Consider the following 15,671-nt stretch of genomic DNA (forward strand, 5'->3'; position numbering starts at 1 on the left):
CTTAAGCGATATTTCCCAGTCTTGGGAAGTCTAAACTAATTCGACAAGACTTTGATTTGCAGTGAAATGGCCAGAACAAAAATAATTGAACGCTTAGTTATGAGCAGTCTAGCCGAAATATTAACTCACTTAGTGACTATAACTAGAAAGTCGCCGAGACCGGGCTACGCGCAGCGTGATTTTGACCAACTTTGGGTCGATTTCTAGGAACTTGGGCGATATTTCCCAATCCTAGGAACTCTAAACTAATTCGAGAAGACTTTGGTTTTCAGTGAAATGGCCAGAAGAAGAAAAATTGAACGTTTACTTATGAGCAGTCTAGCCAAAATATTAGCTGACTTAGTGACTATGCCTAGAAAGTCGCCGAGACCCCGCTACGCGTAGGGTGATTATGGCCAACTTTGGGTTGATTTCCAGGAACTTGAGCGATATTTCCGAGTCCTAAAAACTCTAAACTAATTCGCGAAGACTTTGGTTTGCAGTGAAATGGCCAGGAGAAAAATAATTGAAGGCTTACTTATGAGTAGTCTGGCCCAAATATTAACTCACTTAGTGATTGTGAGTAGAAAGTCGCCGAGACCGGGCGCGCAGCGTGATTTTGACCAACTTTGGGCCGATTTCCAGGAATTGGGCCATATTTCCGAGTCCCAGGGACTCTAAACTAATTCGAGAAGACTTTGCTTTTCAGTGAAATGGCCAGAAGAAATATTATTGAACGCTTACTTATGAGCAGTCTGGGCGAAATACTAATAACTCACTTAGTGACTATGGCTAGAAAGTGGCCGAGACCGGGCTACGCGCAGGGTGATTTTGACCATTTTTGGGTCGATTTCCAGGATCTTCTGACATATTTCCGAGTCTCAGGGACTGTAAAGTAATTCGGAAAGACTTTGGTTTTCAGTGAATTTCCCAGAAGAAAAATTATTGAACGCTTACTTATGAGGAGTCTGGCCGAAATATTAACTGACTTAGTGACTCCAAAAAACCAAAGTTTGTGTTGTTAACTTGCTTGCTGCCATTTTTGACGACCGAGGGATCAAGGGTTTTAGAGAAAAAGGTGAATGAAACTCAGGCATCAAAAACTGTGTTCAGCCACCTTAAGGACTCTCAAAGTGCTCCATTTAAAGAGTGTTAAACTACGCACTTAAAGAAGTGTTGAAGCGCGCAATGAATTTAACCGGGGCTATATATTTCGGCCAGCATGCACATAACCAAGCTTAAGATTATTCTTACTCTGCCTATTTCACTGCAAGCCGAGGCCTTCTCGAGTTAGTTATAAGTCCCTGGGACTCGAATTTATCGTCGAAGCTCTCTGAAATTGACCCTAACTAGGTCAAAATCAAGGTGTGCGTAGCCCGGTCTCTGCAACTTTCCAGTCTCTAAGTGAGTTTAACAGAGGCTATATATTTCGGCCAGACTGCACATAAACAAGCTTGCGATTATTTTTCCTCTGCCGATTACACTGAAAGCCAAGGCCTTCTCGAGTTAGTTCAAAGTCCCTGGAACTCGGATTTATTGTCGAGGCTCTTGGAAATCGACCCTAAGTAGGTCAAAATCAAGGTGGGCATAGCCCGGTCTCTACGACTTTCCAGTCTCTAAGCGAGTTGAAGAGGGTTATATTTCGGCCAGTCTGCACATAACCAAGCTTGCAATTATTTTTCCTCTGCCGATTTCACTGAACGCCATGGTCTTCTCGAGTTCGTTTTGAGTCCCTAGGACTCGGAAATATCGTCCAAGCTCTTGGAAATCGGATTTACGGAGTTACGTCTTTCTAGTGTGGATTGTTTTCGCAAATCTTCGTTTCTCCGTTGGGTAAGACTTTTTCCACGGGGTGACACCCTTAAAAATGAAGAATACAAAAGCATAAACTGATACGACGTAGAATAATAATAATAATCATCATCATCATCATCATCAACTTTATTTATTGAGGGTAGCACACAACAGTAATAAGTGAAAAACCAGTGGCCCTCATATAAATACTTTTACAAAATAAAAGAAAAACACAAGTTGAAAATTAAAAATAAAGAAACTGATTCTCAAATATGAAACGATTATATAGGAATAACTGAAATATGAGATACACTAAAATATTGAAAAGCAAAGCATCTTAAAAGACTGAAAGAAACGCCAAGACCGCCTTAGGCGCATCGTGATTTTGAGCAACTTTGGGTCGATTTGCTGGAACTTGGGGGATGTTTTCCAGTTTCGGTGACTCTAAATTAGCTCCTGATGGCCTTAGTTTCCAGTGAAATAGACACAGGTAAAACGAGCGAACGCTGGGTGTCGAGTTTCTAGGCCGAAATATAGCCCCACGTCATTTCAAGACTAAAACAGCAGCCGAGACCGCCTTACGCGCATCGTGATTTTCAGCAACTTTGGCTCGATTTGCCGGAACTTGGGGAATATTTTCCAGTCCCGGGGACTCTAAACTAACTCCTGATGACCTTAGTTTTCAGTAAAATGGACAGAGGTAAAAGGAGCGCACGCTGGGTGTCCAGCTTCTAGGCCGAAATATAGCCCCACTTCAGTTTAAGACTGAAAGAGTAGCCGAGACCGCCTTACGCGCATCGTGATTTTCAGCAACTTTCGCTCGATCTGCCGGAACTTGGATGATATTTTCCAGTCCCGGGGACTCTAAACTAACTCCTGATTGCCTTAGTTTTCGGAGAAATGGACACAGGTAAAAGGAGCCCTCACTCGGTGTCGAGCTTCTAGTCCGAAATATAGCCCCACTTCTTTTTAAGACTACAAGAGTAGCCGAGACGGCCTTACGCGCAACGTGATTTTCCGCAACTTTGGCTTGATTTGCCGGAACTTGGGGGATATTTTCCAGTCCCGGGGACTCTAAACTAACCCCTGATTGCCTTAGCTTTCAGTGACATGGACACAGGTAAAAGGAGCGCTCGCTCAGTGTCGAGCTTCTAGGCCCAAATATAGCCCCCACTTCATTTTAAGACTAAAACAGCAGCCAAGACCGCCTTACGCGCATCGTGATTTTCAGCAACTTTGGCTCGAATTGCCGGAACTTGGGGGATATTTTCCAGTCCCAGGGACTCTAACCTAACTCCTGATGGCCTTAGTTTTCAGTGAAATGGACACAGGAAAAAGGAGTTCACTCTCGGTGTCAAGCTTCTAGGCCGAAATGTAGCCCCACTTCATTTGAAGACTGAAAGAGTAGCGGAGACCGCCTTAGGCGCATCGTGATTTTGAGCAACTTTGGCTCGATTCGCCGGAACTTGGGGGATATTTTCCAGTCCCGAGGACTCTAAACTAACTCCTGATGGCCTTAGTTTTCAGTAAAATGGACAAACACAAAGGAGGGCACGCTCGGTGTCGAGCTTTTAGAGCGAAATATATCCCCACTTCATTTTAAGACTGAAAGAGTAGCCTAGACCGTCTTTCGCGCACCATTATTTTGAGCAACTTTGGCTCGATTTGCCGGAACTTGGGGAATATTTTCTAGTCCCGGGCTCTCTAAGCTAACTCCTGATGGTCTTGGGTTTCAGTGAAAAGGACACAGGTTAAAGGAGCGCACGCTCGGTGTCGAGCTTCTAGGCCGAAAAAAAACCTTACTGCATTTTAAGACTGCAAGAGTAGCCGAGACCGCCTTACGCGCATCGTGATTTTCAGCAACTTTGGCTCGATTTGCCGGAACTTGGGGGAAATTTTCTAGTCCCGGGGACTCGAAACTAACTCCTGACGACCTTAGCTTTCAGTGAAATGGACACAGGCTAAAGGAGCGCACGCTCGGTGTCGAGCTTCTAGGACAAAATATAGCCCCACTTCTTTTTAAGACTGAAAGAGTGGCCGAGACCGCCTTACGTGCATGCTTATTTTGAGCAACTTTGGCTCGATTTGCCGGAAGTTGGGAAATAATTTCTAGTCCCGGGGACTCTAAACTAACTCCTAATGGCCTTAGGTTTCAGTGAAAAGGACACAGGCAAAAGGAGCGCACGCTGGGTGTCGAGCGTCTAGGCCGAAAAATATCCCTACTTCATTTTAAGACTGAAAGAGTAGCCGAGACCGTCCTACGCGCATCGTGATTTTCAGCAATTTTGGCTCGATTTGCCGGAACTTGGGGAATATTTTCCAGTCCCGGGGACTCTAAACTAACTCCTGACGGCCTTAGTTTTCAGTGAAAAGGACACAGGCAAAAGAAGCGCACGCTCGGTGTGGAGCTTCTAGGCCGAAATATAGCCCCACTTTATTTTAACACTGAAAAAGTAGCCGAGACCACCGTACGCGCATCGTGATTTTCAGTAACTTTGGCTCGATTTGCCGGAACTTGGGGAATATTTTCCAGTCCCGGGGACTCTAAACTAACTCCTGACGGCCTTAGTTTTCAGTGAAAAGGACACAGGCAAAAGAAGCGCACGCTCGGTGTGGAGCTTCTAGGCCGAAATATACCCCCACTTTATTTTAACACTGAAAGAGTAGCCGAGACCACCTTACCCGCATCGTGATTTTCAGTAACTTTGGCTCGATTTGCCGGAACTTGGGCGAAATATTCCAGTCCGGGGGACTATAAACTAACTGCTGATGGCCTTAGTTTTAAGTGAAATGGACACAGGCAAACGAAGGGCACGCTTGGTGTCGAGCTTCTAGGCCGAAATATAGCCCCACTTTATTTTAAGACTAAAAGAGTAGCCAAGACCGTTTTACGCGCATCGTGATTTCGAGCAACTTTGGCTCGATTTGCCGGAAAATGGTGAATATTTTCCATTCCCGGGGACTCTAAACTAACTCCTGATGGCCTTGGTTTGCAGTGAAATTGACACAGCAAAACTTTGTTAACGCTCCCTTTCGAGGTTCTGTGCCGAAATATAGCCCCACTTCACTTTAAGACCCATAGAGTAGCCGAAACCACCTTGCGCGCATCTTGATTTTGACCAACTTCAGCTCAATTTCCCGGAACTTGGGGGATATTTTCCAGTCCCGGGTACTTTAAACTAACTCCTGATGACCTTGTTTTGCAGTGAATTGGACAAAGCAAAACCTCTTAAACGCGCACTTTGGAGCTCCTGGGCCGAAATATAGCCCCACTTTACTTTAAGACTGAAAGAGTAGCCGAGATCCCCTTACGCGCATTGTGATTTTGACCAACTTCGGCTCTATTTCCCGGAACTTTGGCGATATTTTCCAGTCCGGGGAACTGTAAACTAACTCTTGATGGCCTTAGTAGTAAAGGACGTCTATAGGGGCGGTAACCAATCAGAAGGCAGTGCATATCATTAAAATTGGCTCTCGACCAATCAAATGGCAGTATTTTCGATTTGCATAAACAAGATGGCCGCCATTTTTCGCACATACCCAAATAAGGGCAACATGTCCAAATAAGGAGAATATGAGATCGAGGTTGTGACGTACATGTCCAAATAAGGCGATAGACAGGAAGTGAGTTTTAACAATTGATTTTTTATTGATTTTACAGGAAGTTACATTGGTGAGTAACCGTATGGAAACGATTTGAAAGTGTTCGTGTCTACGACGCGTTTGTCGAAGACGAGTCCGTAGCGTTTGATTCGTGTGATGACCTTGAGATGTTTGGTGGCTGGGTTTCTCCAGAAGAAGTTGGGGTTGACGACGGGGATGTTGCGTCGTTCACCGTCCTCGAGAGGTTGTTCGAGTTCGTCGAGGAGATTTTGTTCCATGACGTCGTAATTGAGTTGTTGGGCTCCTCGTACATTGAGTGAGAAGCCTCGGACTTTGCAGCAGACTTTACCTTGGTGGGTTTTGTACCCGTAATTCTTGGGTCCAGCGGAGGTGAAAGTGGTAATGAAGTCGTCGTCGTCGAGCTCGTTGGTCATCTCTCCGAGGTAATCGCCTAGCGGGACATCGGCTTGACCTGGTTTGTGCGAGTAGATGACGGAATCGGTGTCAAAGTAGAGAACTTGGTACTTTAACAGTTCCAGGTAGCTGTATAATTTGAGTCGAGCCCAACAGGTGGTGAAAGCGGCGACGAAGATGTTGATTCGTCCGTTATCGGGTTGGTTGTCTTCGAGTTCGGTGTAGACGACCTCTAGGGCTTCGTCGTTGGTGATTCTGACTTGTTTTATGTCGTTGAAGTGATTGGAAACGAGGACGAAGAGTTGTGCTGTGGTGTAGACGACTTGGGTAGTGGGTTTGTGTAGGTTTTCGCCGAACTTGCCCCAGAAGGAGTTGAGCATGAGTTTGGCGGTGGCTTTGCGTCCGGGGTTTTTTTGGATCATGGCCGGATCGAGAGCGATGCCTTCCTTCTGTTGGTATTGTTGCACGTACCGTGTCTTGTCTTGGGGGGTGTGACACCAGCTCGGGTAGCCAGCGGATTCCTGTTTGATTTTTAGCCAGGTGTTCACGTAATCGGCAAAGAGTCCTGTACGGCGTTGTCTGGGTGGGAAATGGTAGACTTCGTGGATCTTGATGAGCGTGTATCCCATGGCAACGGCTTTCTGGATTTCGGGTGTGCACCAGGTCCCTCGTAGCGTGCGTTGCTCGGCCGTGTGAGGGCAGCGATGTGATTTCTCTAAGAGGGGTTTGGACATTTCGTCTTCCACGCACGATCGGCAGAGTGGGAAGGTGAGTTTTTTCTCGTGCTTAAAAGGTAGAACGGGATGGTAAAGTTCGTGAGGTGGTAGTATGTCCACTTTGGCCATGCCGAAGTAGTGATGGATGTCTTGGTCGTCGGGGTTGACAATGACTTGAGGTTGTCCTACGGGGTATTCGCTTCCCTTGTTGACCCAGGGGTAGAGCGACGTTACGTCGATGTACTTGATTTTCTCTCCTCGAGCCACGTCGGCCAAGTGATGTAGTTTGACAGCGTTCGTGCGCCCTCCGAAGAAAGCTTCTCTGGGTTCGAGCGGTTCGACGATTTCGAACGTGTCTAGAAACTGGTTGAGATCAGGGTTGGTTTTGACTTCTAGGTTCCAGGCGCATTCCCACTTGACGCAGAGCTGGTAACCTTGACGACTGAGAAGGTCGTGTTTGAGGAGTGTGGACTCGTAGACTTCGTCTAGAGTGCGATCGGCGTGACAGATGGGATGTCTGTTTCGATTGGTTGGGAAACAGCGAGGACATCCGTGCCATAGACATCCGTGGAATTCGTAGACGGTTCGAGTGGTCGGATCGTATCCGTCCACGAGATGACCGTCCAGTCGGACTTCACCTCCGTTTCGCATGGTGCGTATGCGATCGCCATGATCCGTGCGTTGCAATGAGTGTTCTTGCCAGGCTAGCCATTTCAGGGCTTTGACGGACTGATTGGATCGGGCACCGTGCCATCCTCGTGGGGGTCTGGAGGCGATGGTGTTGAGCGGGACGAGTTTCTTGCGCCAGAACCGGTTGCATGCTGAGGCGATGGTGACGCATTTCTCCATGGGGTCAAAGTCGGCTTTTTGTTTGAATTCTTGCCGGAACTTTCGGCAGCCTGCTTTGAGGAGTTTGACGTCCGACTCGCAGTAGGCTTCCATTTCTTCCCGTAAGACGAAATGGTAGTCGTTGTCGACTTTCTCTTGGTACCACTGTTCGAACTCGGCTTTCTTTTTGGCGGACATGCCGTCGGGATCGTACATGTCTCGCGGTGGCATGGGACCTTCGTACGCTTGGTTTTCTAGGGTGTTGAATTTGTGCGGGAAGAATCCTTTGCGCAGTTCTTGGATTCCGAAGGTGACTGGAAAGTTGGCCAGCGGGAACGGGAGGAAGCACAGGGAATCTTTGAAAGTCAGTCTGTCGGATCTTAGGGACAGTATCTTGGTGCCGACGGTGATTTGGTCGGTGACTTCTCGATGGGTGGCGTAACAGTGTTGCAGGATGAACATCCCGTCGTAGCCTTTGAGATTGTGAAAGATTACGATGACGTCCCGTTCGTCATTGTCCTGGTCGACGGCGAGGTCTTCGAGTTGGTCGAACATGTCGGCGGTGCAGTCGGGGCCGTAGAAGGAGTAGCATGTCTCATTTTCGTCGTCTTCCAGGCAGAGTAGAATGGGTGTCTGATTCCCTTCGGCGTCGGTGATGGCTTCGTAGTCGCAGTACACTTGAAGGGGCGGGTCTCTGTCCACCCAGACGCACGTGTCTGGATCGTCTGGATCGGGTTCTTCGAAGGGTCGACCGTTGACTTTGTCGCGGGGGACGCGTTTCTTTTTGGGCTCGTCTTCGTCTTCGGGGATGCGTTGGATGTAACATCGGTGCGTCGGCAGATGGACTTGTTTTTCGCAGATGTGACATTCGCCCCATCTGCACTTGTGATCGATGGAAGGACGGCCACCTCCTCGTCCTGTCCTGCGTTTACATTCGTAGACGTGGCAACACTTCTCACACTTTTTGTAAGTGTTGCAGATGGAGGGGATGCTGAGACTCTGCCGTTGCAAGTGGTCGTTGTAGCATCGGTCTCCGAAGAATTGTCTGTGACACAAATGGCATGGTGAGGTGGGTTCGGGAAACTTGCCTGGAGCTAGGGGTCGTTTTTTCTCGATGAAATCGGGGCAGTCTTTTCGTTTGCAGGCGGGACACCATTTATCGAGGCAGGAATGATGTTTGAAGTCCTCGTGATCGTAGCCTCGATTGCATTCGTCGCAGAAGTAGGAATTGTTGAGGAATCCCTTGAACGAATTGCATCCGTCGTAGTGATCGCCTTCTTTGATGAGACGAATGATCTTGGTCGAGGGTTCGGGTCCCGCGTAGATGACCATGTGGGGTGGGTCGATGGACATGACTTTGAGCTGGTAGCCAGGTAACGCGGCCTGAAACTTTTGCAGTTCGGGAATGCCGCAAGGTCCTTCGGGAACGTTGGCTCGACGGTGGAGGTCTTTGGCCAATCGCTCTTGGACAGGATAACCCTGTTTGAGATTGTGGTAATCTTGGTCACGCGAATTCTCGTTCGCGTCAACCCGGGCTTTCATGGTGACGATGGCGCGAGCGCAGCAGAGATTATCTTTGTTTTTGATGGTCACGCGCGACCGTTTGACGATGTTCCGCACGGCGGCGCAACTCGGTTTGTATCGTTTTTTTCCACTGCCACGACCTGGGGTACGTATGAAAGTGGTTTCCATGGTAAACGTGTCGTCGGGGGTGAATTCTTCGTTGGAGTTGAGTTTGGCCGCGAGAGACTGGAGATAAGTGTCTAGTCTTTCACTCCCTGCTTCGAATTCTCGCACGGTGAAGGTGGTGGATTGAAAGGCGTGCGTGAAGGCGCGGGACTGCATGGTGAAATGAACCGTGGAGTCGGGTGTCAGGGTAGGATCCTGAGCGATTTGTTGCTCGATGGTTCGTTGAAGGGCCCGAGTCAATTCTTGACCTAGATTCTCCTCGCGAGTCACGTCTTTGTGTTGTCTGAGCGTGGCTTCGAATCGTTGTTTGTTGAGGACGTTTCGCCAGTGACGTCGAGCGCCTATGGGTCTTAATTCGAATTCTAGAGGTGGTCTTGCACCACCTCCGGTTTGGAGCATCGCTCGGTCGTCGTCATCGTCGTCGGAGGGGAAGGCTTCGTCGTAGGTCCGTCTGTTCTGTAAAAGACAACAAACACAACGTTTTTTAATTAGTCAGTTTTTATTGTCAGGTCTCCAAAAAGTAGCCGACAACATCGCTTTTTATTTTCTAAGTCATATAACGCGTTCCTGAAACTATTTCCTATATAGAAACTCCTTTTCTCGCCACGCTTGTTGATACAATGTCCATATATTTCATAATCCGCGTTACAATTACAGAAGTTTGGGCGGCATTTAGGCGGTCGTATTTCTATGTGTCCGTAAAACCATTGTCTTTTCAGTTGGTCATATTTCGAGATTTCTCTGTGAAGGTTTCTCATTTGATCATTGTTCCTTCTATCGCGTATGCTTTGCCAAGTTGCTAAGTCAAGTACGTAACGCTTTAGTTCTTCCGGTAGCCAATCCCAGTAACTCTATGAAAAAGATTAGGGTTAGAGTTCTAAAGATTACTTTCTTACATAGGGTACACGTCATACTCACTGCTTCATATTGATCCATAAGTTGGTTCATCTCTTCATCGGTCACTGATTCATATTGATCCATCTGTTGGTTCATCTCCTCGTCGGTCAGCTCTTGTGCCATGATTTTTTTCCAGCGCTCGATACAAGTCAAAAACTCAGAGTGACTTGAACGGTTCGAACCGATCTTTTTTATACCTACGGTGAAACGGGGGTCCAGTCTCCGACTGAGAGAGGGATAGGGGGGTAACCCCCCACTCGACCCGCCCCAAGTCTCCGACTGAGAGAGGTATAGGGTGTAACCCCCACTCGACCCGCCCCAAGTCTCCGACTGAGAGAGGGATAGGGGGTAACTCCCACTCGACCCGCCCCCAGTCTCCGACCGAGTGGGGGTATACCCCCCTATCCCCTGGGTCTGGTTAACACGTGACTTGGTCTCGATCTGTGATTGGTTGGACAGATCTTCATAAGGCGAATCCGCGCCGTCCCCGATCTTCACATGACTAGTTTCACGTGGAATGCTTCAATGTGGCTTACATGACGACATTGCGAAATCACCCAATTTTAAGTCAAAATGGCGGCGTTTTGTTGAGCGAGCGAGCGATGTGCATCATTTCAACGTCCTGAAGATGTTTTCGGAAGCGGACAACATTCCTAAAGGTATTTGAAGTAAATACGAATGTAATTTTACGGTTAGCAAGAAATTAGAAGCGAAAATTTTAGGTAAGTGAGCTTGCATGACCTTCGCCATGTGCTACTCAAATTCAAATTCAAATTCAAATTCCCTTCGGACCGCCGTTTTTCCGTTTGCAATCTCAAATAATTCTTGAATTATGTGTCTTGAATCGTTTTTGGGATCGTAGAGCTCAGGAACTTTGGAAAAAAGCTTCGTTTTGTTGAGTAAACACACTTTTCGAAAAGACGCGTAACTCGATTCGAGTTAATATTCAACTGGCTGTTGCCATGGTGACGGAAATGCGAGATTTTTTTTTTTTTTTTTTTTGATTTTTTTTTGATTTTTTTTTTGATTTTTTTTTTTTTTTTGTGAAGTTTAATTTATTTAAATTGTTTAAAAATTACTACTAGCTTCCATGAAGGAAAACTTTTTTTTCTAGAGAGTATTTTTTATGCTCTTTTAAATGAGATATAGTAGATATAGAGATATAGAGATATATAGATATATAGATATATAGAGATATAGAGATATAGAGAGATATAGTAGATAGATAGAGCACGATTATTCTCCACGCCCATTTTAGAACTTGTATGAGCGTCCATTACGGAAGACCATGCCTGCCCGCTCCGCTGAAGCATTGAAACGACAGAGAGTGAGAAGAAGAGAGTTCGTGCGAGAGTGGAAGAAAAGAAATCCGGAGAAAGTTCGCGAGCAGAAGAGACGGTATCGTGCACGAAAACGGGGCGAGATACACGACAAGGTGCGCGACGCGTTGAATCGTTATAGGGAACGCAAACGTCGCTCCCGTTTACCTGCAACACGACAGTGGGAAGAGCATGATTACGATCCGGATGAAATTCTTCGGGGTTTGTTTGGAGGTCGGGTTGAGCTGAGGGATTTCAGGGGAACACTAACGCCATCCAACACCACGACCATCGCCGCTAAGAGCACGATCACCATTACCACTGCAACACTACCACCAACCAAAACCACTACAACCGCCATTACCACTGCAACACTACCGCCACTATCGACATTACCACAAAGGAACACCACTATCACCGCCGCTAAGAGCACTACCACCATTACCACTGCAACACTACCACCAACCAACACTAGTACCACCATTACCACTGCAGCACCACAGGCATTACCCCCACCGCAACGCCGTGGGAGGGTGGTGTCTTATTTCCCCACCGCCGCTAAGAGCACGACCACCGCCGCTAAGAGCACGACCACCGCCGCTAAGAGCACGAACACCGCCGCTAAGAGCACGACCACCGCCGCTAAGAGCACTACCACCAATACCACTGCAGCACCACAGGCATTACTCCCACCGCAACGCCGTGGGAGGCGGTTGTCTTATTCCTCCTCCTCTGACTCTGACTCTGAGCCTGATGAAGGGTTGGTAGCAGAGTTAGAACGCATGTTAGCGGAACCCGAGGATCCTGTAAAACGGAGACTTTCGGAAATCAGGAAAAACAGGAGAGTCGCAGAAGAAAACCGAGTGAAACGAGTACGAAAAGAACAAGAAATGGAAAAGATGATCGTGGAAATAGCTAGTGAGCTTGACGAGATGTCATCCATGCTTCATGACATGGGACGCTGGTTCGCGCAGTTTGAACGCGAGGATACAGTAGAACAGAACCGTTGCCATTTCTCAGTCACCGTCGAACTTATGGATCAATTGGAACATTATTTATTTTCGTCTTAAAGAAAAAAAGAGACTCTTTTTTTGAAAAACAACAAAGCGTGTGTAACTTTAATTACAACAACAACAATAAAAGGTTTTACAATTTCCAACGTTTCTTGGTCTGCATGATTTTCTTAACAATGCGTTCTGTCATGGTTTTACGTCCGGGTAATTTGTCGATGGCCTGGATCATCTTGGTGTCGGCATCCCATTTGTCCTGTAAGTTCTTGGCCCTGGAATAGTCAATGTCGTGTTGTTTGGCTAGTCGGTCCAGACGGTTGATCCCGGGGTCTCCACGCGCCAGACGTTTCTTCAGTTTGGTACCAGGTCCCATGTACTGATAACCGGGCCAATGAAACTCGATCCCAGTCTTGGCCAACCATTTTTGGATGTCGATCCCATACCCTCGTTGACGTCGACGTCGGGTACTTCTCCTCGGGGGTGGAGGTGCCTTTTTCCTCTTCTTAATCCGAGTCATAGTCCAGTCCCCTTCTCCAGGGGTCTTCGAAATCTTCCCACCCTGCTTGTAACTTTTCTGCGGCTGACGGTTTGGCCTTCTTGTACTTCTTTGACTTGCCTTTGGGACTGTAACCACCGTCGTCGTAGTCGATACCGAGTGATTTCAGTACACGTCTGGCTCTATCGGAGATGGGTGCTTTTTTCTTGGACGATAGGGGAGTTTTACCTAGCGTGACCTGTTCGAATGGACTGAAGGGTTTGGGGGTTTTCTTCTCCTTTTTAAAACCTGACGTGGAGGGTATGGGGGTTTTCAGCTCCTTTTTCAGTCCTGTCGTAGAAAGGGGTTGTGGCGGGATGATTACGGGGGCTGCGGCTGGTTGGTTGACTCCCTTGAGGATCTGTTTCAACAGAGTTTCGACGGGTGCGTCGACCATGCCTTCGGGTTCTGTCGTTCCCTGGTACGAGATGGGACCGCTTTTACCCGTCCGTATACGTTTCACCAGTTTCCCTTCCTCGGAGGCGATGGGTTTGGTCATCTTGACGGCCATGCTGTCGGGGATGCGTTTGTCGTTCAGGATGAGATGTTCTTCGGCGGCCAGACGTCCGGCTTTGTTCAACAAGGCATTCTGGCTGATTTTACCCTTGTAATAATCTTGCAGACGATTGAATTCTTGAACGGGTACCATCATGACTTCGTTCATACCTTCTGACTCAAGGTCGTGTCAGGAAACTCGGACAATTCTCTCAAGGCCGTCTCGTAACAGTCTTGCCAGTACCGTATGGATTCGTCTTTCTTTTCCAACTCGAGTTCGAGACTTCGAACGGTTCGCTTGCCTTTACCGCACTCCCTGCACAACTCGATGCACCCACCGGGCGGCGTGGTATCTCGTTTCGTTTGACAGGTTTGGCAGAAGTCACTGAACTTTAAAGCCATGTATTCTTGATACAGGTCGTGGTACCTCTTGTTCAAGTACTCGTACGAGTCTTTCCATCGGGCTTCGCGACGATTGGCGTCTTGCAACAACTGCACGAGTTTAGGAATGGTATTGTGGGACTCGTCTTCTCTCGGTGGGAAATTGGGTATGACGTCGATCCCCTCCAGCGGGTAACCGTCCTCACTGCGTCCTTTCACCGTACACAACATGCTTTGAAACAACCGTGCAAACCGCTCCAGAACCCTGCTCCGTTTTGGGTGAGGAGATGTTCTCTTCGACGCTTGAGAGAGTTTTTGCGTCTACCCACTTCGCGCAGAACCCTTTTATGTCTTTTCAGTTTCCCATAAGTCGTTGCGTTGATGGGGATCCTCTTTTTCAGCAAATTGAGAACCATCTCGCTGATGGCGTTGATCTGATCTTTGTCGGCGAATTGCAACATCCGTTGACGTTTGTTCCGATTGGCTTCTTTCAGGACGCGCGTCAGGAAAGGACGTTGTCGTCGTAACCGCTTCATCGTGGACTTATGCACACGAGTGGATTGACGTACTCCTTTTATCGCTTTCCTCGACGCCTGAAGGCCGTTTGAAAGGGTACCCTGCGTAAGACTCTTTCGATCTTTCCCCTGTTCTTATGGATATGTCTGTCCATTAAACCGAAGGGTCCAGCCAGAGCACCCATACCCGCGGCTCTCATCATACTCGCCAAATCACCCCCTTTCTGTCTCCTTCTTCGTCTCCTCCTCCTACGTGCTGTCATGGTGACGAGTGAGGTGTACGACGGCTAGTCTCGTCCTTTTATTTTCACATGATGGAGCATCGGAACTCTTCGCCCTTGTGTGGAATTTTTTCACCTCGTCTCATTCGTTCCTGCATCCTTTTGGTATGCGCCCGTTCTTGTTTGGCTCTCAGGCTTTCTATGCCTTTGGTGATACCCCAAGCCGCCTTGGGTAAACCCGCCACCACAGTGCCGATCCCTTCTCCCCTTTGGTACCGTCTTCTTTTAGTGGTTTTAGCGGTTTTACGCCTTCTCGAAGACGCTTTCTTTCTCCTTGACCTCTTGGGCATGTTGGTTCTGAATGAAGAGGATGACCGCGATGTCGTTTTTTTATAGCGGCACGTGACGAAATCGTAGGGCGTAGTCTCGAACGTATCGGTCGTACGTGGGAGATGTGAAATCCGTCACCACGTCGTCCAACGTTTGCATCTTGGTCAAAAACCCATCCAATTCCTCCACGCCACCCAGAGCGTAGTTCCTGAGTTCTGTCAGCGTCTTTTCGTACGTCGTGTAAGCGAATTGGGCCATGTCCATCTTGAACGAATACTTCTTGAAATCGTTCCATCCTTTCAGTAAGGTGGCGAAAGCCGTCAATCCTACCACCGTGTACCCATCTTTCCACACGGATCCCAAGACGATACTCACGGCCACCGTCAGTAAGGCCAGTCCGTTGAGAATGGCGTTACACAACTTGTAGTAACCGAACATCTGCCTTCGACACCACCAATACTTGTGGTAGAAAGCGTACAAGACGTCCAAACATTTCAGGGAATCCAAATCCACCACGGTGTTGAAAGGTTCATCCAATAAACAGACCGAAGTACTCATGACTCTTCTCTAACCAGTGCCAAACGTAGTCTGACTTTCTGTCGGGACGTTCGATCCTTTTAGCTTGTTGCTTGTATTCCCAGATCTCGTCCTTGAAGGCGGTTTCCACGGATTGGTTCAGGATGTCCTGGACTTGTCGGTAACTATCGCACTCGTCCGCGATCCGTTTCATGTCTTCGTGATCCATGCTGGTCGCATCCCAGTAAGAGCGAGAGCATCGGCATAGATGCAAAAAGTAGGGGAACCACTCGACTTCACTCCTCAACATCTTGATTCGAATGGTTTTTCATCGACGAGGGGGTCGTCTTTTCTTAAGTCTCACAAGTCTTCGGATCCCGCGACCCACGCCCACTCCCACAACACCAATGGCAGCGGTCGTTCCAGCTC

The 15,671-nt window shown here is 48.0% G+C and overlaps 2 protein-coding genes across 2 annotated transcripts; one reads left to right on the forward strand and one right to left on the reverse strand.

Annotated features, from left to right (window-relative positions):
* The first annotated feature begins 11,108 nt into the window (after positions 1–11,108).
* LOC149113586 (uncharacterized) lies at positions 11,109–12,398 on the forward strand. The gene has a single exon (XM_089286136.1). The coding sequence runs from the start codon at positions 11,209–11,211 to the stop codon at positions 12,307–12,309; it is 1,101 nt and encodes a 366-aa protein (XP_089142262.1). The 5' UTR covers positions 11,109–11,208; the 3' UTR covers positions 12,310–12,398.
* Positions 12,399–14,307: 1,909 nt separating this feature from the next.
* LOC149113587 (uncharacterized) lies at positions 14,308–15,636 on the reverse strand. The gene has a single exon (XM_089286137.1). The coding sequence runs from the start codon at positions 15,282–15,284 to the stop codon at positions 14,787–14,789; it is 498 nt and encodes a 165-aa protein (XP_089142263.1). The 5' UTR covers positions 15,285–15,636; the 3' UTR covers positions 14,308–14,786.
* Between the last annotated feature and the right edge of the window lie 35 nt (positions 15,637–15,671).

This window comes from Orbicella faveolata, unplaced genomic scaffold (assembly GCF_042242905.1).
Source record: "Orbicella faveolata isolate gen_17 unplaced genomic scaffold, um_ofav_v1 contig_14, whole genome shotgun sequence".
Taxonomy (NCBI): domain Eukaryota; kingdom Metazoa; phylum Cnidaria; class Anthozoa; order Scleractinia; family Merulinidae; genus Orbicella; species Orbicella faveolata.